Source organism: Vitis riparia, chromosome 18 (assembly GCF_004353265.1).
Source record: "Vitis riparia cultivar Riparia Gloire de Montpellier isolate 1030 chromosome 18, EGFV_Vit.rip_1.0, whole genome shotgun sequence".
NCBI classification, from domain to species: Eukaryota; Viridiplantae; Streptophyta; class Magnoliopsida; order Vitales; family Vitaceae; genus Vitis; species Vitis riparia.
The window spans coordinates 17,984,933-18,008,611 of NC_048448.1; the positions used below are offsets into that span (position 1 = coordinate 17,984,933).

Sequence of the window (23,679 nt, forward strand, 5' to 3'; positions counted from 1 at the left end):
CTATAATGGTAATGGTAACGATCACGGTAATGATAATTGTTACGGTGACAATAACGGTGACAGTAACAGTAATGGTAACAGTAACAGTGATGGTTATGGTACTGGTGACGGTAACGATAACGGTGACGATAATAGGGATAATAACTGTGATGGTAATGGTAATGGGGACGGTCACGGTAACGATAATGGTGACGATAACGTACACAATCACGGTAATGGTGACGGTAACGGTAATGGAAGCGATAACTATAACAGTAACGGTGATGATTACGGTAACAGTGATGATAATGGTAATTATAACGGTAACGGTCCCATTGATGATAATGGTGACAGTGATGGTAACAACAGTGACGGTAACGGTGACAGTGATAGTAATGGTGATTAAGGTGATGGTCATGGTAATGGTAAAGGTAACAATCACAGTGATGATGACGGTGACAGTTATAATGACTGTAATGGTAGCGGTAATAGTGACAGTAACAGTGACGGTCACAGTAATGGTGACGGTAACGGTCACTATATTGGTACTAGTCATAGAATGATGAGAGTAATGGTAATGGTATCAGTGACGATAACGGTGATGGTGACGGTGATGGTAATGGTGACGGTAATGTGACGGTAACGATCACGATCACAGTAATGGTCACATTCACGGTGACGATAATGGTGATGATATTAGTTACGGTGACATTAACGATAACGATGACGGTAGTAGTAATGATTACTGTAACGGTGATGATAATAGTAACAGTAATGGTAACGGTAATAGTCACGGTAACAGTGATTGAAAGAATGATGGTAACAGTGACGGTGACGGTGACGGTGGCGATAACTATGACGGTCACGATGATGGTAACGATGACGGTGACGGTGATGGTAACGATGACGGTTATGGTGATGGTAACGATGACGGTTATAGTAACAATCACGGTCAAGGTAACGATGACGGTAATGGTGATGGTAACGGTTACGGTAACAGTCACGATAACGGTAACGGTAACAATAACGGTGATGGTAATAGAGACGGTAACAGTAACGGTGACGGTAATGGTAACGGTGATGGTGCCGGTAACGGTTATGGTAACAGTTACCGTGACGTTGACGTTAACGGTGAAGATAACGGTATCCCAAACCGTAACGGTAATGGTAATGGTAACGATAATGATAACGGTGACGGTAACGGTAACGGTGATGATAAAGGTAACGATGATGGTAACGGTAACGATGATAGTAATGGTAACGGTATTGGTGACTATGATGGTGATTGTAATGGTGACTGTAACGGTAACGATAACGGTAATGGTGATAGTAACGGTGATGATAACTTTAACGGTAATAGTAATAGTGTGGAAATGGTAACGATCACGGTCACGATAACGGTAATGGTGACGATAACGATCACGATTATGATGACGATAATGATAACAATGACGGTAATGGCAACAGTGATGGTAATGGTGATATTGACGATAACAGTGACGATAATGGTAACAATAACAGTAACAATGATGACAGTAAAAATAACGGTAATGGTGAAGGTAACAGTAACAGTGACGCTAACAGTAACGATAACGATGACGGTAACGATGATAATAATAGTAACGGTAATGGAAACGATAACGGTGATGGTAATGGTTACGGTAACGATTATGATGATGGTAACGGTAATGGTGACTGTGATAACAATGGTAACAGTAACGGTGACGGTGACGGTAATGGTTACGGTGATGGTAACGGTAACGGTTACAGTAACAGTGACGATAATTATAACTTTCATGGTAATGGTCACTTTAATGGTTATGGTTATGGTAATGATATTTGTAATGGTCACGGTGACAATAATGATAATTGTAACGATGATGGTGATGGTAACGGTTATGGTAACAGTTATGGTGACGATGATGGTAACGGTCACTGTAATGGTGACGATAACAGTATCGAAGACTATAACAGTAATGGTAACGGTGACGATACTTGTATCGAAAACGGTAGTAGTAATGGTAACGATAACGATAACAATAACGGTGTTGGTAATAATAACAGTGATGTTGATGGTAATAATGACGGTAACAATGATAGTAATGGTAACAGTGATAGTAATGGTAACGATGACGGTAGCGATGATAGTAACGGTAATGGTGATTGTGATGGTGACGGTAACGGTGACAGTCACAGTGACGGTAACGGTAACGGTAATGGTGACGGTAACGGTAACTGTAATGGTAATGGTGATGGTAATGATGATGGTAACGATAACGGGGATAGTCACCGTAACTGTAATGATGACGATAAAGTTCACGATTACGAAAACGATAATGGTGACGGTAACGAGAACAATAATAATAATGGTAATGGTGATGATAACGATTACGGTAATAGTGACGGTTACTGCGACGGTAATAGTGATGGTAATAGTAACGGTAATGGTAACGATAACGGTGACAAAAACGGTCACGGTCACGATAATAGTGACGGTAATGGTAATAGTGACGGTTACAATAATGGTGATGGTAACGGTCACAGTCACGATAATAGTCATAGTAACTGTGACGGTAATGGTGACAATAATGGTAACGGTAATGGCTATTATAACTATAATTATAACGGTGATGGTAAAAATTACGGTAATAATAAAGGTAATGATAACAGTGACGGTAACAGTAATGCTAACGATAACGATGACGGTAACGATAATGGTGATGGTAACGGTAACGGTAATAATAATGGTAATGGTGATGATAACAGTAACGGTAACGGTAACAATGACGGTTACTGCAATGGTAATAGTGACGGTAATAATAACGGTAATGGTAACGGTAACGGTAACGATAATGGTGATGAAAACGGTCACGGTCACGGTAATGGTAATAGTGACGGTTGTGGTAATGGTAACGGTCACGGTCACAGTAACTGTGACGATAATGGTGACAGCAATGGTTATGGTGACGGTAATGGCTACTATAATTGTAACTATAACGATGACGATAAAAATTACGGTAACGGTAAAGGTAACGGTAACAGTGAAGGTAACAGTAACGGTAACGGTAACGATGATGGTAACGGTGACGATTAAGGTGATGGTGACGGTAACGGTGACAATAACGGTTATGGTTACTGTAACGGTTATGGTTACTGTAACGGTTACGGTGATGGTAACAGTAATAGTGACTATGATTGTAACGGTAACGGTAACGGTGACAGTGAGGTGACAATGACGGTAACGGTTACGGTGATGGTAATGGTAATGGTTATAGTAACGATCAAGACAATGGTAACTGCACGGTAACGGTCACTTTAACGGTTATGGTTACGGTAACGATAATCGTAACGGTGACAGTGACAATAATGGTAATTGACAGTGATAGTAACGATTATGGTAACAATTACGGTGACGATGATCGTATTGGTTACGGTGACAGTAACGGTAACGATAATGGTGACAGTGACGGTGATGATAACGGTGACGGTATTGGTTACGGTGACAATAATGGTAACGATGACGGTAATAGTAATGATTGCGGTAACGGTGATGGTCAGTAATGGTAAAGGTAATAGTCACGGTAACGGTGATGGTCAAGGTGATTGAAATAGTGATGGTAACGATAACGGTGACGGTAACAGTGACGATAATGGTAACGGTTATGGTAACTATCACGATAATGGTAACGGTAATTGTGACTGTGATGGTAACGGTAACGGTGATGGTCATAGTAATGGTGATGGTAATGGTCACTGTATCGGTAACAGTGATAGTAATGATGAGAGTAATGGTATCGATCATGGTAACGGTGACGGTAACATTAACAGTAATGGTAAGAGTAATGGTAACGATAACGATGACGAAAATGGTCACGATCATAGTAACAATAACGGTGACGAAAATGGTCACGATAACGGTCACGATCACGGCAACGATGACAGTAATGGTAATAGTGACGGTTACAATAATAGTGATGGTAACGGTCACAATCAAGATAACGGTCACAGTAAAGATGACGGTAATGGTGACGGTAATGGTTATGATAATGGTAACTATAACGGTGACGGTAAAAATAATGGTAATGATAAAAGTGACGATAACGGTAACGGTGACGGTAACGATGACGGTAATAATAACTATAATGGAAGCGGTAACGGTTATGGTTGCGGTTACGGTAATGGTTACAGTTGCGGTTACGGTAATGGTTATGGTTGCAGTTGCGGTTACGGTAACGGTTGCGGTTGCGGTTACGGTAATGGTTACTGTGACGATAATGGTTACTTTGACAGTAATTGTACCGGTAACGATGACAGTCAGGTGACGGTGACTGTAACAGTTACGGTGATGATAACAGTAACGGTTACAGTAACAGTGACGATAATGGTAACTGTCATGGTAATGGTCACTTTAACTATTATGAATACGGTAACTATGACGGTGACAATAATAGTAATTGTAACGATGACGGTGATAGTAATAATTATGGTACTACAACTCAGGATTATGGTTGACGTGAATGATTCTAAGTCGTGAGCTCAAGGATCTAGATGCTATGAACAACTCAGGGCTATGGATGACATGAACTACTCTGGGTCGTGAACTTAGGGCTTTGGATGCTATGAATAGCTCAGAGTTGTGGATGATATGAATGGGTTAGGATCCCATGAGCTCAATCCTCTAGATGTTACGAATTGCTTAGGGTTGTGGATGATATGAACGATTCTACTTCCTAAGCTCAAGCCTCTAGATGCTATGAACGACTCAGAGCTATGGAAGACATGAACGGATCGGAGTTGTGATCTTAAGGCTCTAGATGCTATGAAAAGCTTAAGGTTGTGGATGACATAAACGTCTCCAGGTCGTGAGCTCAAGGCACTAGATGCTCTCAACAACTCAAGGCTATGGATGACATGACCAACTCCGGGTTATGAGCTTAAAGCTTTAGATATTATGAACAACTCAAGGTAGTGGTTGACATGAAAGACTCTAGGTCTTGAGCTTAGGGCTCTAGAAGGTATGAATAACTTAGGATCCCATGAGCTTAGGCCTGTAAATGCTATGAACCACTCTAGGTTGTGGATGATTTGAACGATTCCGTGTCATGAGCTCAAGCCACTAGATGCTATGAACTGCTCATGGCTGTGGAAGATATGAATGACTCTAGGTCGTGAGTTCAGGGCTCTCGACACTATGAACAACTCAGGGCGACAATTAACATGAATGACTTTGGGTAGTGAGTTAAAGGCTCTAGATGCTACTAAAAAGTTAAGCTTATGGATGACATGAACAACTTTGGGTCATGGGCTCAGGCCTCTAGATTCTATGAAGAGCTCAAGCCTATGGTTGACATCAAAGACTCCTAGTCGTGAGCTTAGGGCTCTAGAAGTTATGCATAACTTAAGGTTATCAATGACTATAAAGACTTTGGGTCATGAGTTGAGGGCTCTAAATGCTATACAGAGGTTTGGGTTTTTGATGACATGAAAGACTCTAGGTCAAGAGCTCAAGGCTCTAGGTACTATGAACAGCTCAAGATTGTGATTGACATGAATGACTCCAAATTATGAGCTTAAGGCTCTAAATGCTATGAATAGCTCTGGGCTATGGATGACATGAGCTACTCTAGGTCGTGAGACCAAAGCTCTAGATGTTATAAAAAGCTTAGAGTTGTGGATGATATGAATGACTTAAGATCACATTAGCTTAAGCCTCTAGACACTATGAACTACTTAAAGCTGTGGATGATATGAATGATTCTACATCATGAGTTGAAGCCTCTAGATGATATGAACTGCTAAAATCCATGGTTGACATGAATGACTCTGGATTGTGAGCTCAGGCTTGTAAATGTTATTAACAACTTAGGGTTGTGGATAAGATGAATGACTTCGATTCATTAGCTCAGGCCTCTAAATTCTATGAACAACATAGGATTGTGATTAACAAGAAAGACTCCAAGTCATGAGCTCAAGGCTTTAAATGCTATGCACAACTTACGGTTGTTGATGACATGAAAGACTCTAGGTCGTGAGTTCAAGGCTCTCGATGTTATGAACATCTCAAGGCTGTGGTTGACATGAACAACTCCAGGTCTTGAGCTTAAGGCTCTAGATGCTATTAATAGCTCAGGGTTGTAGAAGATATTAGGTACTCTAGGTCGAGAACTCAGGGCTCTAGATGCTATGAATAGCTTCGAGCTATGATTGAGATGAACGGCTTTGGGTCATGAGCTCAAGGCTCTTGATGCTATGAACAACTTAGAGCTGTCAATGACATGAAATACTACAGATCATGGGCTCAGCATTGTAGATACTATGAACAATTAAGGCTTATGGTTGACATGAACGACTCTCGAACAAGAGCTCAAGGCTCTAGTTGCTATGAATAGCCGGTGACGGTAACAGTGATAGTAACGATGACAGTAACGCTAACGATGATAGAAACAGTGACTGTAATGGTAACGGTAATGATGACGGTAATGGTAATAATAATGGTAATGATAATGGTAACGATAATGGTAATGGTAACGGTAATGGTAACGATAATGGTAACGGTAACGGTAATGATAATGGTAACGGTAACAGAGACGGTAACAATAACAGAAACAGTAACAGTAACGATGACAATAATAGTGACGGTAACAGTAACGATGACGGTAAAGGTAACAATGACGGTATGGGTGACATAATCGGTAACGGTGACGATAATGGTAAAAGTGATGGTAACGGTGACGATAACGATAATAGTGACGATAACAATAACGGTGATGATAATGATAGCGGTAACGGTAATGGCAATGGTAATAGTGACGGTATCGATAACGGTAACAATGACGGTCACGATGATAGTAACAGTGACGATAACGGTAACAGTGTCGATAACAGTGATGATGATGATGACGGTAACGGTGAAAGTAATAGTGATGATAACGATCAAGATGATAGTAACGGTAACAGTAAAAATAACAGTGATAATGACTGTAATGGTAACGGTGACAGTGACGGTAATGATACCGATGACGGTGATGGTTGCAGTATTGTGAATGGTAACGGTAATGATAACGGTAACAATGACAGTAATAGTGATGATAACGGTAACAGTAATGGTAGCGGTGGAGATAACAGTGACAATAATGATGACGGTAACGGTAACAGTAACGATGATAGTAACCGTAACAATAACGATAATGCTAACGATAACGATGACGGTAATGGTGATGATAACAGTAAAAATGATGGTAACGGTAACGGTAACAGTGACTGTAACGGTGAGGGTAACGGTAACGGTAACAGTGATGGTAACAATGATGGTAACGGTGACGGTGACAGTAACAGTGAGAGTAACGGTAACAATAACGGTAATGGTAACAATAATGGTAATGGTAACGAAGATGGTAATGGTGACAATACAATAATGAAAACAATAATGGTAAAGGTAACATTGACGGTAATGGTAATGATGACGGTAACGGTGAAAGTGATGGTAACGATGACGATAACGATAATGGTAACTGTATCAGTAACGGTGACAGTAACAATTAAAGTAATAGTGATGATAACGGTTAAGATGACAGTCACGGTAATAGTAAAAATAGCAGTGACAGTGACTGTAATGGTAACGGTACAAATGACAGTAATGGTGACGGTAAAGATAACGATAACGATAACGGTAATAGTAGCAATATTGCGGACTGTAATGGTAATGGTAATGGTGACGATGATGGTAACGTTAATGATGACGATAAAGGTAACAGTAATAGTAACGGGGACGGTAACCGTAACTGTAATGGTAATGGTAACAGTGATGGTAATGGTGATGGTGACGGTAACACTAACGATAACGGTAACGATAATAGTAACGATGACGGTAACCGTAACGATAAAGGTGACGATAACGATGATGGTAATGATGATGGTAAAGGTGACAATAACAGTAACGAGGAAGGTAATGGTAACGGTGACGATGACGGTAACGGTAATGCTAATGGTAATGGTAACGGTGACAGTAACAATATCGGAAACAGTAATGGTAATGGTAACAATGACAGTAATAGTGACGGTAACGGTAACAATAACAATAACGATGATGGTAACGATGACAGTAATAGTGATGGTAAAGGTGATGGTATCGGTAACGGTGGAAGTGATGGTAATGGTGATGGTGACGTTGACGGTGATGGTTACGATAACAATAACGGTAAAAGTAATGGTAACAATGATGATGACGATAACGGTGATGATAATAGTATCGATAATGGTAATGGAAACGGTAACGGTAATGATAATGATAACGATGATAGTAGTAGTGACGATAATGGTAATGGTAAGGGTAACGGTAACAGTAATGGTAACAGTGATAGTAACGATGACGGTAATAATGACGGTAACGGTATAACAGATGGTAACGGTAACATTGACGATAACGGTAACAGTAACGATGACGGTAACCGTAACGAAAACAATAACGATGATGATAACGATGACGGTAACAGTAAAGGTAATGGTGACGGTAACAGTAACGGTGACGTAACAGTAACGGTGACGGTAACTGTAACAGTGATGATGACAGTAACGGTAACGGTGATGGTGACATTGACGGTAATGATGACGGTAACGGTAACAATAATGATAACGGTAACGGTAATGGTAACAGAAACAGTGATAGTAACAATAACAGAAACAATAACGGTAATGATGACGGTAGTAGTGACAGTAATGGTAACGATTACGCTAATGGTAATAGTAACAGTGATGATAAAGGTGACGGTATCTGTAACGATGACGGTAACGGTGAAAGTGATGGTAACAGTGACAGTAATGGTAACGGTGATGATAACGATAACGGTAACAGTCACGATAATGGTAACGGTAACTGTCACGGTGACGATAATAGTGACAGTAACGGTATTGATGACGATAATGGAGACAATAACAATGACAATAACGGTAACAACATCGGTAACAGTGACGGTGACAGTAATGGAAACAGTAACGGTAATAGTGATGGTGATTGTAATGATGACGGCAACGTTGACTGTGACGGTAGTTAGGAAAGTAACGGGGACGATAACGGTAACCGTAAAAATAACGGTGATGGTGACTGTAATGGTAACGGCAAAGGTGACCGTGACGATGATGGTAAAAATAACATTAACAATGATGGTAGCAGTATCACGATTGGAAACAGTAACGGTGATGATGACGGTGACGGTAACGGTAATGCTGATGGTGACAATAATGGTAAAGGTAATGGTAACGGTGATTGTAATGGTAACGGTAACGCTGATAGTGACGATAACGGTGATAATAACGATGACGGTAATGGTGACGGTAACACTAATAGTAATGATGATGGTAACAGTAAAGGTAAGAATAACGAAAATAGTAACAGTAATGGTGACGGTAACAGTCACGATAATTGTAACGGTAACGGTGACTGTGATAGTAGCAGTATCGATAGTGGTGATGATAACAATGATGGTAACAGTATCAGTAACGTTGATGGTAATGGTGATGATAACGATGATGGTGACGGTAACAGTATCGATAATAGTGATGGTAAGAGTATCAGAAATGGTGATGGTAACGATGACGGTAATGCTGATGATAACGATGACGGTAATAGTGACAGTAACAGTGACGGTAACGGGAATGGTAACATTATCAATAATGGTGATGATAACGGTAACGATGATGGTAACTATGACGGTAACGGTGATAGTAACGGTGATGGTATCGGTAACGGTGACAGTAACAATAATGGTAATGATGACGAAAACGATGATGGTGACCATAACTTTAAAATTAAGGGTGACGGTGATGGTAACGGTATCACAGACGGCAATAGTAATGGTAACAGTAACGGTGACGGTAATGGTAACGGTAATAGCAACAGTGACGGTAATAGTAATAGTAACAGTGACGATAAAGGTGACAGTCATGGTAATGGTGACGATCATGCTAACGGTAACGGTAACGGTGATGGTAACAGTGTTGTTGACGGTAAGAGTGATGGTAACGATGAAGTAATGATAACAGTGACAGAAATAGCAATGGTGATAGTAACGGTGAAGGTAAAAATAACATTAATCGTAACGATAACGGCCACGATTACAGTAACGGTGACGGTAACAGTAATGGTTAAGGTAACAGTAATGTTAACGGTGAAGGTAACGGTAATAGTGATGCTAACGGTGATGGTAATTGTGACGGTAACGGTGACGTTGACGGTAATGGTGACAACAAAAGTGATGGTGACGATTATGGTAATGGTAATAGTGACGGTAACGATAACGGTGACGGTAACAATGACGGTAATGGTAACGGTGATGGTAACAGTAACGATAATGGTGACAGTAACGATAACGGTAACGGTGACGGTAACGATAACGGTGACAGTAACGATAATGGTAACGGTAACGCTAATGGTAACATTGACGGTAATGGTAACATTAAATATGATGGTAATTGTAATGATAACGGTAACGATGATGATAACAATGACGGTAACAATAACAGTGATGGTAACAGTATCAGTAACAGTGATGGTAACGGTGACAAAAATGGTGACGGTAACGATATCGGTAACAGTAACGGTAAGGGTGACGGCGATTGGAATAATAAAATTAAGGGTGACAGTGAGGGTGACGGTAACGATAACGGTGATAATAACGGTATCGTTGACAATAACGATAATGGTAACGGTAACAATGACGATAATAGAAACGGTCATGATACTGGTGATGGTAACGGTGACTATCACGCTAACGATAATGGTGATAGTAATAGTAACGGTGACGGTAACAGTGCCATTGACGGTAACGGTGATAGTGACGGTAACGGTGACAGTAACGATAATAGTGATAGAAATAGTAACGCTGATAGTAATAGTAATAGTAATAGTAATGGTGACGGTAACGGTAATGGTAATAATGACGATAATGGTGATGATAATGGAGACAGTCATGGTATTGGTGATGGTAACGATGACAATCACGCTAACGATAGTGGTGATACTAATAGTAACGGTGACGATAACAGTGTCATTGATGGTAAGAGTGACGGTAACGGTGACAGTAATGATAATAGTGATAGAAATAGTAACGATGACGATTAAAATAAAGGTAATGGTAATGATAATGGCCACAATTATAGTAACGGTGATGATGACGGTGATGGTAATGGTAATGATAACGGTGACGATAACGCTGTCGCTGATGGTGATGGTAATGGTAACGGTGATGATAACGCTGTCGGTGATGGCAATGGTAACGACAACGGCAACGGTAACGATGAAGGTAACGGTGACGAAAACAGTGAAGGTAATGGTGACGATAATGGTGAGGGTAACGATGAGGGTGACGGTGACGGTAACGGTGACGGTAAAGGTACCGGTGGTGGTAATAGTGATGATTACGGTGGCGGTCACGGTAACGATGATGGTAATGGTGACAATGATGGTAACGATGACGGTGACGGTGATGGTGACAGTGACGGTGATGGTGACGATGAAGGTAAAATTGATAATAACGATAAAGGTAACAGTAACGGTGACAGTGACGGTAACAGTATCGATAACGGTGATGGTACTTGTATCGATAATGGTGATGGTAACAGTATTGGTAACGGTGATGGTAACGGTGATGATAATGATAACGGTGATGGTTACAATATAGGTAACGGTGACGGTAACAGTGACGGTAAGGGAAACGATAACGGTTATGGTAACAATGACGGTAACGGTAACGGTAATAGTAACGGTGACGATAACGATAACGGTAACAACAGTAATGGTGGCGGTAACAATAATGGTAACAGTGACGATAATGGTGACGATAATGGAGACAGTCATGGTAATGGTGATAGTCACGCTAATGGTAATGGTGAGGGTAATAGTAACGATGACGATAACGGTGGCAGTAACGATAATAGTGACAAAAATAGTAACGGTGTGATGGTAATGGTAACAGTAAAAATAACGGTAATGGTAACGATAACGACCACGATTATAGTAACAATGATGATGACGGTGACGGTAATAGTAACAATAACAGTGACGATAACACTGTCACTGACGGTGATGGTAATGGTAACAGTAACGGTAATGGTGATGATAATGTTGTTGGTGACAATAACGGTAACAATAATGATGAAGGTAACGGTGACGAGAACGATGATGAAAACGGTGAAGGTAACAGTGATGGTATCAGTCACGGAAAAAGGTACCAGTAACAATAATGGTGATGGTAACAGTAATAGTGACGGTAACGGTGATGGTGATGGTGACGATCACAGTCACGGTAACGGTGGTGGTAATGGTGATAGTGATGGTAATAGTGACGGTGATAGTAAAAGTGAAAATAACGATAAAGGTAACGGTAACGGTGACGGTGACGGTAACCATATCGATAACGGTGATGGTACTAGTATCGGTAACGATGATAGTAACGGTGATGGTAGCAGTATAGGTAACGGTAATGGTAATGGTGATGATAATGATAACGGTAATGGTGATGGTGACGGTAACAATATCAGTAACGATGACGATAAGGTGACGGTAACGGTGACGGTAACGATGACGGTAAAGGTAACGGTAACATTATCGACAACTGTGACTGTAACGGTGACGATAATGGTGACAGTAACGGTGACGGTAAGGATATCGGTAACAGTAATGGTAAGGGTGACTATAATGGTGATGATGACGGTAACAGTGATAGTGATCGTAATAATAAAATTAAGGGTGATGGTGATGGTAACGATAATGATGACAATAATGGCATCGCAGACGATAACGGTAATGGTAACGATAGCGGTAATAGTAAAGGTGACAGTAACGGTAATAGTAATAGTAACGGTAACGGTAATGGTAATAGTGACGATAATGGAGATGGTCATGGTAATGGTGATGGTAATAGTAATGGTGATGGTAACGGTGATAGTAACGATAATAGTGATGAAAATAGTAACGGTGACGGTAATGGTAATAGTAAAAATAACAGTAATGGTAACGATAACAACCACGATTATAGTTACAATGACGATGACGGTGACGGTAACGGTAATGGTAACGATGATGATAACGCTGTCAATGACAGTAATGGTAACGGTGACGCTAATGGTGGAGGTAACGGTGATGATAATGGTAATGAAAATGGTGAAGGTAATGGTGACAGTAATAGTGATGGTAACGGTGAGGGTAATGGTTATGGTAAAGGTACCGATATCGGTAACGATGATGGTAACAGTGACAGTAACGATGACTGTAATGGTAACGGTGAGTGTAACGGTAACGGTAACAGTGACGGTAATGGTGATGATTATGGTGAAGGTCATGATAACGGTCATGGTAATGGTGACAGTGACGGTAGTGGTGATGGTAACAATAAAGGTGACGTTGACGGTAAGAGTAATAGTAACGATACTAATAACAATCATGGTGACAGTATTAGTGTCTGTAACGGTGATAGTAATAGTATCGATAACAGTGACGGTGACGGTGACAGTGATGGTAATGGTAATGGTGACTGTAACGATAACGGTAACGGTGACGGTAACGATGACAATGACGATGATGGTAATGGTGATGATTACGGTGATGGTCACGATAACGGTCATGGTAATGGTGACAGTGACGGTAGTGGTGATGGTAAAGGTAAAGGTGACGGTGACGGTAACGGTAATAGTAACGGTATCGATAACAGTCACGGTGACAGTATTAGTGTCTGTAATGGTGATAGTAATAGTATCGGTAACAGTGATGGTGACGGTAACGGTTACGATAACTGTAATGGTGACATTAACAGTATCGGTAACAGTGATGGTGACGATAACCGTGATGGAACTGTGACGATAACAGAATCAATAACGATGACGATATCGGTGACGATAACGATGATGGCATTGATAAATATAACAGTAATGGTATCGGTGATGATAACAGTGATGGTGACGGTAATGGCAACAGTAACGGTAACGATAACGGTGACGGTAACGAAAACGGTAACGGTTATAGTAACGATAACACTAACGGTGACGGTGACAGTAACAGTGAGGGTAATAGTGACGATAATGGTGACGAAAATTGTGACGGTGACAATAACGGTGACGGTAACAATAACGATAATGGTAACGGTACCGTTGATGTTAACGGTGACAGTAATTGTGATAGTCACGATGACGATGATGGTAATAGTGCTAGTGATGGTAACGGTGATGGTGACGGTAATGGTAACATAGACGGTAACGGAGACAATGACGGTAACAGAGACGGTAACGGAGACTATGATGGTAAACGTGACGGTAACGGTTATGGTAATAGTTACAGTGATGGTAACAATTATGATGACAGTAATGATTACGGTGATGATCACAATAACGGTGACAGTGACGGTGACTGTGATGGTAACGGCATTGTAGACGGTAATGGTCATGGTGACGATGACTATTATGGTAAAGCTGATAGTAACTATAACGGTAACAATAACAGTAATAGTGACGACAACCGTAACAACAATGGTAACGGTAACGGTGATGGTAACTGTGACGTTGACGATAATAGTGACGACAACGGTGACAGTAAAAGTAACAGTGACGGTAAGGGTAACGATGATGGTAACAACAACGGTAAGGGTGACAATAATGGTTACGATGACAGAAATGGTGACGGTAAGGGTGATGATCGCGGTAACAGTAACGGTAACGGTAAGGGTAACGCTAACGATGACTATAACGATGATAGTAATAGTGACGGTATCGGTAATGGTGATTATAACGGTGATAGTGACGATGAAGGTGATTGTAATGGTAACAGTGATAGTAATGGTGACGGTAACGTTGACAATGATGGTTATAGTGATGGTAATGATAATGGTGATGGTAATAGTCATGGTATCAATAACAGTCACAGTAATGGTAGCGGTAACGTTGACGGTAATGGTTACAGTGACGGTAATGGTAACGGTAATGAAAACGATGATGGTAATGGTAACAAAAACGATGATGGTGACAGTACCGGTAACGGTGATAATAATGGTGATGAAAACGATGACGGTAAAGGTGACGACGGCAGTAACGGTTACGATAACAGTGATGGTAATGGTTACAGTGACGGTGATGCTAACAATGATGGTAAAGGTAACAGTAACAGTGATGGTAACAGTGACAGTTACAGTAATGGTGATGGTAACGGTGACGGTGATGGTTACGATAATGGTGACGATAACGATGATGGAAATGGTGATGGTGATGGTGATGGTAACCATGGTTGTAATAGTAACAGTGACGGTGACGGTGACGATAACACAAACGGTAACAATGACGGTTACGGTCACGATGATGGTAAAGGTGACGGTAATGATAACGGTGACAGTAAGAATAACGAAAACAATAATGGTAACGATGACGGTAACAAGAACGATAATGTTAATGGTAACGATGAAAGAAATGGTAACTCTAATTGTAACATAATGATAAGGGTGACAGTTACAGTAATGGTAAAGGTAACAATAACGATGATGATAACCGTAACGGTAATGGTAACAGTGACAATAATGGTGATGGTAATGGTAATAGTGATTGTAACAGTGACGTTGACGGTAATAGTGATGGTTACGGTGACAGTAACGGTAATAGTGTCACTAACAGTAACAGTGATGGTAAAGGTAACTGTAACGATAAGGGTAACAGTAATGATATTGGTGACAATAACGGTCATAATGATGGTAACGGTGACAGTGATGCTAATGGTATTGGTAATGGTAACAGTGACGATAACAATAACGGTAATGGTGACGATAATGGCGACGACAATGGTGATGGTAACAGTTAAATATGACAGTAATGATGACGTTAACGGTAACAGTGATGGTAACGGTGATAGTGACAGTAACAGTAATGGTGATGGTAATAGTGACGATAATGGTTATGGTGATGGTAACGATAACGATAACAGTGATGGTAATAGTAACAGTAACAGTAACTTTAACCATAAGGGTCATGGTAACGGTAACAGTAAGGGTGACGGTGATAGTGAAGGTGATTGTAATGGTAACAATGATAGTAATGGTGACGGTAACGGTGATGGTTACAGTGACGATAATGATAATGGTGACGGTAACGGTCATGGTATCAATAATAGTCACAGCAATGGTAGTAGTAACATTGACAGTAATGGTTACAGTGACGGTAAAGGTAATGGTAACGGTAACGAAAACGGTGACAGTAATGGTAACGGTGACGGTAATGGTAACGGTGATAATAACGGTGACGGTGATAATAACGGTGACGGTAAAGGTCACAGTGGTGGTAACTGTTACGATAACAGTGACGATAACAGTTACGATGATGGTGATGGTATCAATGATAGTAACGGTTATAGTAATAGTGACGCTAATGGTGATGGTAACGGTGACGGTTACAGTAATGGTGACGATGATGGTAACGGTCATGGTCTTACTAATGGTGATGATAACAGTGATGGTAACGGTGATGGTAACAGTCATGGTAATGGTAACGGTGATGGTAACGATGATGGTAATTGCAATGGTAATAGTAACGATGACGGAAATGGTAACGATGATGGTAATTGCAATGGTGACAGTAACGATGGTTGTAATAGTAATAGTGACAGTAACAGTTACGATGACGGTGGTAGGAATGGTGACGATAACACAAACAGTAACGATGACGATTATGGTCACGATGACGGTAACGGTAACGGTAATGATAACGGTGGCAGTAAGAATAACGATAACAATAACGGTAACAGTGACGATGACGGTAACAGAAACGATAACGGTAACAGTAACGATGATAGAAATGGTAATGGTGATTGTAACAAAACGATAAGGGTGATGGTTACGGTGATGGTAACGGTAACGTTGACAGTAATGGTAAAGGTAACAGTAACGATGACGATAACCATAACGATAATAGTGACAATAACGGTGACGTTAATGGTAACGATGATTGTAACAGTGACGGTAATAGTGACGTTGATGGTAACAGTGACGGTTACAGTGACAGTACCGGTAAAATTGTCGCCAACGGTAATAGTGACGGTAACTATGACGGTAACGGTAACTGTAACGATGAGGGTAATAGCAATGGTAATGTTGACAATAACGGTTATGATGACGGTAACAGTGATGGCAACGGTAACAGTGATGGCAATAGTAACGGTAACGGTGACGACAATGGTGATAGTAACGGTAATGGTTAAATGTGACGATAACGATGACGTTAACGGTAATAGTGATAGTAACAGTAACAATGATGATAATAGTGACGATAACGGTTGTGGTGATGGTAACCATAACGATAACGGTGATGGTAACAGTAACGGTAACGGTAATGGTAATGGTGACAATAACAGTAAGGGTCATGGTAACGGTAACGATGACGGTAATAGTAAATGGTAACGATAACCATAATGGTGATGGTGACAATGACTGTAACGGTGACGATGATGATGAAGGTGATTGTAACATTAATACTGATAGTAATGGTGACTATAACGGTAACGACAACGACAACGTTGACGGTGATGGTTATAGTGACGGTAATGATAATAGTGACAATAACGGTCACGATTTCGATAACAGTCATAGTAATGGTGGCGGTAACATTGACAATAATGGTAATGGTAACCGTAACATTAACGGTAATGGTAACGGTAACGAAAACGGTGATGATAATGAAAACGGTGACGATAATAGTAACGGTCACGGTAACAGTGATGGTAATAGTAACAGTAATGGTAACGGTGACAGTAACAATAACGATAATGGTAATGGTAAAGGGGACGGAAATGGTGACGGTGATAGTAACGGTAACGATGACGGTGACGATGATGCTAGTTGTAATGCTAGTTGTAATGCTAACAGTGATGATAGCGGTGATGGTTACGATAATCGAGTCGATAAAGGTCACGGTCACGCTAATGATCACAGTATCGGTGATGACAACAGTGATGGTAACGGTGACGATAATGGTTATGGTGACAATAACGGTAACAGTTGCGGTAACAGTAACGGTAATGGTGACTGTGATAGTAAGAATATCGGTAAAGGTGATGGTAATGGTAACGGTAATGGTGATGGTCACAGTGATGGTAATTGTGACGGTAACGGTGATAGTAATGGTTACGATAACGGTAATGGTAATGGTGACTGTAATGATAATCGTAACGATAATGGTGACGATAACGGTCACGGTAATGGTAACAATAATGGTGATGATAACGGTGACAGTGATAGTAATGGTGATGGTAACGGTGATGATAACGGTAATGGTAATGGTGACAGTAACGATAACAGTGACGGTGACGATAATGGTGATGGTTATGGTAATGGTTTGAAAATGTTGTAGTGGGCCTTGGACCCAATGCTCACTTGGCAGTTGACATCATTTCCTCCACTCCTTAAATGATTATATTAATTGGTCAAATTATACCTTTTTTTTTTTTTTTTTTGGAGAGTAGATAAGATTAAATTTTATTTATTGTTTTTAAAAAAATAATATTTCAAATTGTAATTCATCTATATTAAATTTGCAGATAAGTTTTATAATAAATTAATAACCTTTATTTATTTTTCATATTTTTTATTATTTTTTAATAGAAAATTTCAATATTGAATAAAAATAATTAATTATTTTATTAAATTAATTAATTATAATGAATAAACTATAGTTAATTTAATTTATTTTTATTATTTAATAAAAATTATATATATATTATTATTTATTGAAATTTAAAAACTAAAATAATAATCTTATTCAACTAAAGTATATAAACTCTTATCAAACTAAAAACAATATATATATATATATATATATATATATATATATGATGTTCTCTCATGGAATTTTTGTTTATGGTTTGATATTTGTATGAAAATGGGAACATTTATAAATATTGAAAAAAAAAATAGGTCTTAATGATGTAACAGCTATTACAATTAGAAAATTAGTATGTTTTAAATTAAAAATTAAATTTGGTAAGTATCAATTTTACCATCATTATTATGTGTGTGTGATGAATATTTAAAAATTTTATTTTAATTAAAAATAAAAATGAAAAAGATGATGTGATTTGGATTTTCTTGTTGTAAAAATATATTATTTTATTCAAATAAATGTAATTATTTTATACTATATAATTTCTAATTTTGTAAAAATATATTATTTTCCAATGTGAGAAAATTCTAATTTTAAGAAAAAAAATTGAATTTTTAATATAAATTTTATAATCAATAATGATATAAATAAAGAAACTATCGTAAATCTTTTATCTACTAAACGTGGGGATGATAGATAGAGATAGAAGAGGTAGCAAATTTTTGATAGATAGAGAGAGAGGAGGCAACAGATTTTTTAGAAGCACATACTAAGCACTTTCTCTCTTCTAGGTTTCCGACTTTGTCATTCTCATGTCACATTCAAGACTCTAGATTGGCGGGAATAAAATTGGTTTGCTTTTGGTGTTTTCTTTTTTTTTTTTTTGTTTTTTTGGAGACCTAGAAAGCATTTTAGAAATGGTGATGAGCGGTGTGTATGTTATCTGTTTTTTTTTTCATATTTTGTTTATGCTTGGAAGTAGTGGTGTTTCTGGTTCTTAATGCCGATAAATGTTCAACATCCCTTGTGTTTTGCGAGAGTTGACCAATGGTGGATTTAGGTGGAGCGTTTTTTTGGGTTTTTGGTTGAGTGGTGGTGTTGAATAAAAAAAAAAAAAAAACCTAAATTGAGCCTTCTAACAAGAAAGAAGAAGAAATTATGTTGTATGTGAATGAATGGCAAACAAACAAATATATGATGGAAATAGGGCTAAAAAGCAGCATTCCGACTTTTATATATAGTATAGATATAGATAAGAGAAAAGATAAGGAAAAGAAAATAATTTAAAATAAAAAATAATTTAAAATCAATAAATTATCTCTATTAGTAATGCTAGTAATGCGAGGCATAGAAAGATCCGAGTTAGAATATTTGTTTCCTATTTTAGAATTATCATTTTTCTTTTTAGAAAATTAGTTTTTTTCTTTGTTTTATTTTTTTATTGTAAAATTATTTACACTCCATTTGTTCTATACTTTTTTTTTTTAAAGTGATCCTAATAAGAAACTCTAAACTTTTCTTTTCTCCATTTATTTATATTCTTTTTAAATCTCACATGGAATCATAATAAAATTTAATTTAATGGAACTTTTGATTTATAATCTATACTATGTAGAAAAGGATGAGATGTTTGTCACTTTTTTATTTCTAAAAATACTTTTATTAATACTAATAATCAACTTAAATGAGATAAAGGAAGTCATTCTTGAAATTGTTATCACAAACCTAAAAGGTAATTCAAAATTTATTTTTTTTCAATACTAATAATCAACTTAAATGAGAATTTAATCTTTTCATTTAGTTAGGGTTTCAATTACTTGACATAACAAAAACCATTCTTAAAATTGTCATCACAAACCTAAAAAATAATTCAATATTTAATCTTTTCAATAATAATAATCAACTTAAATGATAATTTAATCTTTTCATTTAGTTAGAATTAAATGAGAATTTAATATTTTCTTAGAATTTTAATTATTTGATGTAGCGGAAATCATTCTCGAAAATTGCTATTACATATGTAAAAGGTAATTGGAAATTTAATATTTTTATTTCCCTCTAATTTATATTCCATTAAGTGTTTCAATAAGGATTTAATTACTAACCTATCTTTCATTTCCTCAATGAACAAATTATTATTATTTTTAAAAAATTATCTGAAACTTTTTACTTTTTATAACCAATGATTTCCATTCATTTTGAGATATTTAAATCTTTTATTATATTTAATTAAATAATAGTAAATTAATAATAACTCTTAATTATACATTATAGATATTTATTGAATAAAAAATTTCATCACTCATTTATATTATTTATTTAAACAAATTTAAATTTTATTAAGAAAATTACAAAATTGTTTTAAAAAATATTAAAATTTTGATATAAAATTTACCAAAATGATGAAAAGTTTTTTTTATTGAGATTTTAATTCTTTCGATTTTTTTTTAAAATATTTTTAAAACAAAACTTATTTTTTCCTTCTACTTTTCGTCTTTATTTTTTTTCTTTCACATTTTCCTTCAAATTTTTTGAAAACCAAATATAGCCTTAAAGTCTATTTTTTCCATAATTTATTGTCCATACATAATGTAGGTGACAATTCAATAGTCATTCTTAGATGCTTTGGATGATTAAAAATTTAAATTTTGCACATATGACGTGATTCTATTTCAATGTTTTAAGATAATTTCATTACGTTCTAATAATTAATCGACTATATCATCAAATCTAATTATATTTTCTTAATAATTTTATATTTTTTAAGTAATTCAATTTTTGTTAGAATTTCTTTAATACAATTACAAAGAGTTATTCTTATTATTTACCAACTACTTAAATTGATGATACTAATTTATTATTATTTTTACTTGATTATTTTTTATTTATTAGGGATTGTTAGTTATCTTACTTGCAATTTATTTTTAAAAAAATTACATTATTAGTTTTTAATTGGTGATTTCTTATTTAGAATTAACAATCAAATTCCATCTCATTTTTACCATATTCATTCTCATGTTTGGATGAATGGAATAAAAAATTTGATTTCATAGAAAATGAAATCTCATGGAATTTTAGTTAATCTTTAACACAAGGTATTTTGATTCCACCTACAAGTTGTTTTTAAAAACATTTTTTTTTTAAAAAAATAAAAAACTAAAAATATGTTTATCATATGTTTTGATAAGTTGTTTCTAAAAATAATTTTTTATTTTGATTTTATATTATAAATTCAACTTATATAATATCAACTAAATTTAATTCAAGTCCTATTAAAAATAAAAATAATTTTAAAAATATAATAAAATATGAATAATAAAATTATAAATTATATTATTTATAAATATTATAAAAATAAGAATACCAACATCCTTACAAAAGCATAATTGATTTTTTTTAACTTAATAATAATAATTTAAGAAAAATTGCTAATTCTATTTTATTTTAAATGAATTTAAAAAACAAATAAAGTTTAACTTTTTAAGGTATGAATTAATGAGCAAGTTTTTCATTACATTTACGGTACTTTTGAAAATTTTTATTTAATATGTAATTAATTAATTAATTAGTTTTTGAATTCCAAATTATTCTTAAAAATTAAAAGATTTATTAGGAATATTATTCCTAAAAATTAGAAAATTAATTATTCCTAATTACTTAGAAGATTTATTCCAAATATTTTATTTAGTACTTTAATTTTTGGTGATTTCCATTATTGTAATTGGATGCATTAAGAATATAAGATTGGAAATATTATTTGTTTCCATTTCAATGTTTAGTAACAATGAGAATATAAATGAAAATAATAATAATAAGCTTATACATAGTTTAAAATATATATATTTTTAAAAGAACATTGTTTCAGAGTTTGTTTTTTACAAAACAATAAGACTAAAAAAATAATATTTACTTAATAACTAAAAATTAATTTATGCTATAGTTTGGGCTCCATTATTATGCTTGTGGGACTTTCTATTTGATTGTATACACTCTTGGTACAATATTCAGAGTCCAGCAAATATTTATTTTTAATGAATTTCCATTTATTAATATAAACTTTTACAATATTAATAAATAATTTTAATATATCATGTCATTTTCAATATCAAATACCTTTTCTTAAATACCAAATGAAATCGTAATTATGAATGAGATTTCATTCATATCGGAATTACTTTTTATTTCATTCCAATTATCATTTAAATTATCCAAATATAAAAATCAAATGTTTAGCAAAATTTAGGAAACGGTTTTAAAAATTAAAAAAAAAAAATCACTTGTAGTACTTTTTGGAGAATTCATAATCCAAATGGAGATTTAGAGTCTATTTAATTATATTTTTAAAGAAAAATAAAGTATCCCACAAAATTTATGAAATACTTTTAAAATTTTGAAAATAATTAGAATGTGTTTGATAATGATTTTTAGTCTTTTTAATAGTTAAAAGATATAATTTTTGAAGTGTTGAAAATATTAGAAGCACTTCCTAAAATCACTACCAAACAAAGAGTCCATTTGGTAATGATTTTAGGAAGCGTTTTTAAATTTTTTAACACTTCAAATGTTTCGTCTTTCGAGTATTAAAAAAGGCAAAAATTACTTCTCAAAATCGTTGTCAAACGTACCCTTAATGTAAAAGAAATTCAAGTAAAAACACTGTCAAATGCATTATTAAAGTTCATTTGACAATGTTTTTAGAAAACACTTTTAGTATAAAAATGTTTTAAAAAACAATTAGATGTTTAATAAAATTTAAAAACACCTTTAAAAATTGAAAAATCACTTAAAATATTATCTGAAAAAAAATACTTAGATAATTCTCTAAATATATATATTTATATTTATATAAATACATTTCTATTTGAATAGAAATATTACAAAACACACTCAAAATTTATTATCCAATACAAGATTAGAAGACCACCTATTTGAAATATATATAAAATCTCAAAAGATCAAATAAAGCTAAAAAGTTTATTAAGGTCATGGAGAAGCACTCTTCTCTCACAAGCCAAGACGTAGAGTCATTTTTCTCATTGACGACCCAGAGTCATTTCATTTCCATTTAGAGCTCGGAGCTCA

At 36.1% G+C, this 23,679-nt stretch overlaps 5 protein-coding genes across 5 annotated transcripts; 3 read left to right on the forward strand and 2 right to left on the reverse strand.

Moving 5' to 3' along the window:
- The first annotated feature begins 3,211 nt into the window (after window positions 1–3,211).
- On the forward strand, window positions 3,212–8,641 carry LOC117905487 (uncharacterized protein DDB_G0290685-like). The gene is made up of 7 exons (XM_034818397.1): window positions 3,212–3,282; window positions 3,360–3,536; window positions 3,622–4,509; window positions 6,565–7,355; window positions 7,415–7,486; window positions 7,547–8,577; window positions 8,633–8,641. The coding sequence occupies exons 1-7, from the start codon at window positions 3,212–3,214 to the stop codon at window positions 8,639–8,641; spliced, it is 3,039 nt and encodes a 1,012-aa protein (XP_034674288.1).
- A 63-nt stretch (window positions 8,642–8,704) lies between these two features.
- Window positions 8,705–9,938, reverse strand: LOC117905488. The gene is made up of 2 exons (XM_034818398.1): window positions 8,817–9,938; window positions 8,705–8,749 (listed from the first exon to the last, which is right to left on the reverse strand). The coding sequence occupies exons 1-2, from the start codon at window positions 9,936–9,938 to the stop codon at window positions 8,705–8,707; spliced, it is 1,167 nt and encodes a 388-aa protein (XP_034674289.1).
- Window positions 9,935–11,830, reverse strand: LOC117905489 (mucin-3B-like). Its single transcript, XM_034818399.1, has one exon. The coding sequence runs from the start codon at window positions 11,828–11,830 to the stop codon at window positions 9,935–9,937; it is 1,896 nt and encodes a 631-aa protein (XP_034674290.1).
- A 171-nt stretch (window positions 11,831–12,001) lies between these two features.
- LOC117905490 (uncharacterized protein DDB_G0290685-like) lies at window positions 12,002–17,200 on the forward strand. Its single transcript, XM_034818400.1, has 5 exons — window positions 12,002–12,655; window positions 12,721–13,980; window positions 14,034–16,470; window positions 16,598–16,776; window positions 16,829–17,200. The coding sequence occupies exons 1-5, from the start codon at window positions 12,002–12,004 to the stop codon at window positions 17,198–17,200; spliced, it is 4,902 nt and encodes a 1,633-aa protein (XP_034674291.1).
- A 14-nt stretch (window positions 17,201–17,214) lies between these two features.
- On the forward strand, window positions 17,215–18,348 carry LOC117905491 (uncharacterized protein DDB_G0290685-like). The gene has a single exon (XM_034818401.1). The coding sequence runs from the start codon at window positions 17,215–17,217 to the stop codon at window positions 18,346–18,348; it is 1,134 nt and encodes a 377-aa protein (XP_034674292.1).
- Window positions 18,349–23,679: the final 5,331 nt, after the last annotated feature.

Bases quoted from the DNA above. Each gene is read 5' to 3' on its own strand.
- LOC117905490 (XM_034818400.1), top strand. From the start codon at position 12,002: ATGACGGTGACGGTAATAGTAACAATAACAGTGACGATAACACTGTCA. The intron at 13,981-14,033 runs GTAACGGTTATA...AGTAACAGTGAG, and splicing joins CGGTGACGGTAACGAAAACG to GGTAATAGTGACGATAATGG. The intron at 16,471-16,597 runs GTAACAGTCATG...TGGTTGTAATAG, and splicing joins CAGTGATGGTAACGGTGATG to TAATAGTGACAGTAACAGTT.
- LOC117905488 (XM_034818398.1), bottom strand. From the start codon at position 9,938: ATGATCGTCACCATTACCATGACTGTCACCTTTATCGTCACTGTTACT. The intron at 8,750-8,816 runs GTTATCATCACC...TCATCGTTACAG, and splicing joins TCGTGACTGTTACCGTTATC to ATACCGTCACCTTTATCATC.
- LOC117905491 (XM_034818401.1), top strand. From the start codon at position 17,215: ATGACGTTAACGGTAATAGTGATAGTAACAGTAACAATGATGATAATA.
- LOC117905487 (XM_034818397.1), top strand. From the start codon at position 3,212: ATGACGGTAACGGTTACGGTGATGGTAATGGTAATGGTTATAGTAACG. The intron at 3,283-3,359 runs GTAACGGTCACT...GGTAATTGACAG, and splicing joins AAGACAATGGTAACTGCACG to TGATAGTAACGATTATGGTA. The intron at 4,510-6,564 runs GTGAGCTCAAGG...TAACGGTAACAG, and splicing joins GACGTGAATGATTCTAAGTC to AGACGGTAACAATAACAGAA.
- LOC117905489 (XM_034818399.1), bottom strand. From the start codon at position 11,830: ATGACTGTCTCCATTATCGTCACCATTATCGTCACTGTTACCATTATT.